General features: G+C 35.1%; 1 protein-coding gene across 1 annotated transcript in view; it reads left to right on the top strand.

Moving 5' to 3' along the window:
* Positions 1-2,459, top strand: part of LOC100633007 (vacuolar protein sorting-associated protein 13C-like) — a 54,243-nt gene that overhangs the window by 7,825 nt on the left and 43,959 nt on the right. The window contains exon 3 of the mRNA XM_019998069.1: positions 142-361. Within this exon, the coding sequence (XP_019853628.1) occupies positions 313-361 (49 nt within the window). The 5' untranslated portion in view covers positions 142-312. The remainder of the gene's footprint in view (positions 1-141; positions 362-2,459) is intronic.

Here is a 2,459-nt window from a genome sequence, read left to right as displayed (position 1 = left end):
AGACACAAAGGTAGCACCATCTGTCACCATTAGAGTTCATGCAACACTGGCCTCCCCCTCAAAGACTGGCATGACAAATATTCCATCAATTGTCATGCACAGCTTTAGTTGAGCTGAGTTAAATATTTATTTCTTTTATAGGTACAAGCTGCTAGACTGTGTATTGAACGCATCAAGTGTCAAGCTAGCATTACCTCAACCAGTTTGCTTGATAGTAGTATTGATATTGGAATAATATCAATTATTGATGTTAGGGATCCATTGGTTAATGATAGGACATTACTGTGTAGTAGCAGTGATGGAAATGTCTCAATGGTATCACTGACATTTAAACAAGACCCTCAGCTACACCAAAGAACTGGTAGGTTATTATGCAGTTAGTGATAGAGCGCTTTTTTCTCACATACCATAGATTTAGTAATTTTCATAAGGTTGATGTAGAATTTGAATATTGGAAATTTTAATAATAAAATAGTTAAAGAGTATTATTAAATATAGCATGCTTCATTGCTTTGCAGAGTTGCTTGACTCAAAATTTACAGTACATGTACGTATTGCTCTTGTAAGCATTAAATGTAGGCTTTGCATCAAAATAAAACATTATTTTTTGAATCCATTAAATGGTGAGTACTAAGGGCCTAGTTCAATAAGCATGTTAGAAGCCACGTGTAATTCCTGGTGGCTACATGCATTTGTTTGTTGTACTTTATTACACAACTATTTATTTATTTTATTTTGTAAACTTTATTTAACAGGTGTGCTAAATGTCTCTAATCCACTGGTGACAATAAACATTGAATACTTATTATATTTAATTGGATACTTAAAGACATTGTACGAACCTTTCCTACCAAGCACTCCCTCCCAACCCTCTCCTACTAAACCTCCTAAGTCAGAGGCTGATGGTACTATTGTGGAACAGTATGAGATGAAGTTGACTGGTTCTATTGTTAATGCACGCCTTGTGGTTTCTGGTGATGAGCCCAACCAGGCACTGATAGCTCAAGTGAGTGTCAATTAGTTTACGAGTGAGTGATTGTGTTTGTGGGCGAATGCCAAAATGTCATGTAAATAATTTGTTGATGATCCGTTGAATGAAAAAATGGACTTGCAATGGATGCATGAACTATTATGAGTTGTGCTACTCAAGTACAATGATACGTGTATGTGTGTATTTATTTTGTTAACAAATTGCTACATAAATTGTTTAATGAGTAATGACGGCATTAGCAAATGTAGTGAATTTTAGGATTTTCAGCTCTTACTGAAACTGTACTCAATAGCCAACTTTGTTTTATTTAGTCTTTAAGATGGATTGAATATCAATGTTTTGTATTGTAGACTGGAGTGTCTCTTAGTATTTCGTTAAAGGATGGGTCCATTTCTATTCACTCGTCACTCCATTACTGTACACCATCATCACCAGAAGAAAAGACCTTAGATGAATCTGTAAACTGTAAAGGAGTGAAGCTCCAATTAACAGACACTGCTGGGATCATTGCTGAGGGTGAAGTGGGCCCTCTGGCCATTGATGTCATTATTAAACCTGATAATGGGACTAGGATCAAAACAAGGTAACTCTATTAATGTTGGAATGCCCACTTGTTTGACAGCACCTCTTACTGTAGGCTGAGTAATTTCATGTTGACTGATACAGTCACCAGCACTCAGGTATGCAGTATTTACTATTGAATCACACTATATGCTCCCTAATTGATACCCTGTATGTGTTAGATGTTTAGATTATATTGTAATAATAATTACATGTAGTAACCGTAGCCACTTGAAATAGCAAGCATTCTGTTTAGTTGCAAATGCATGTAACTTGTAAGTCAGGTTATGTGTGTGCATGTTTACGTCAGAAGCAGACACTCAAGTATGAAATGAAACCTGTTTACGTGACAGCCAGGGCCCAGTGCTCATGTAGGCTAATTAACGACTGGTTTTAGTATACACTGTGTGTTTTGACTGTTGGTGGTACTCATGCATGTACTGGTATAGTAGAACTAGTCTAGGCTCTTGAAATGAGGTTTGTAATTATTGCTTATTAACATTAAATTATTTCATTATTGTACTTTGCACTATTCCCTTTTACAATATAGTTTCTACTTTACTTTGTAAAGTGTATATGAATCCTACATGTACATGTATTTTGAATTATGGTACCATGAAGGGACGAAAAATTTTCTTATTGTTTTTAAAACTTTGATCTTACATGTAATTACTGTACATTATTGTCAAGGCAGCTTTGAAAATAAATATGCTTAAAACTTTTTAACTATGCCGTTATGCTCAAGTGTAAAACGTATCCTATTTCCATTTAATTATTACAGTGCTAAATTTATTAAATACTTTGTAGGTCATTAGTACTGTCGCTGATCCTTTGATTGATTTTGATCTTCAAATGCACAAAGTTCCTTCGGCTGATAATGCTGACATTGAAGTGTCTGCTACTGTCA

This window comes from Amphimedon queenslandica, unplaced genomic scaffold, assembly GCF_000090795.2.
Source record: "Amphimedon queenslandica unplaced genomic scaffold, v1.1 AMPQUscaffold_13341, whole genome shotgun sequence".
NCBI lineage: Eukaryota > Metazoa > Porifera > Demospongiae > Haplosclerida > Niphatidae > Amphimedon > Amphimedon queenslandica.
This window is presented reverse-complemented; position numbering and strand designations above follow the sequence as displayed.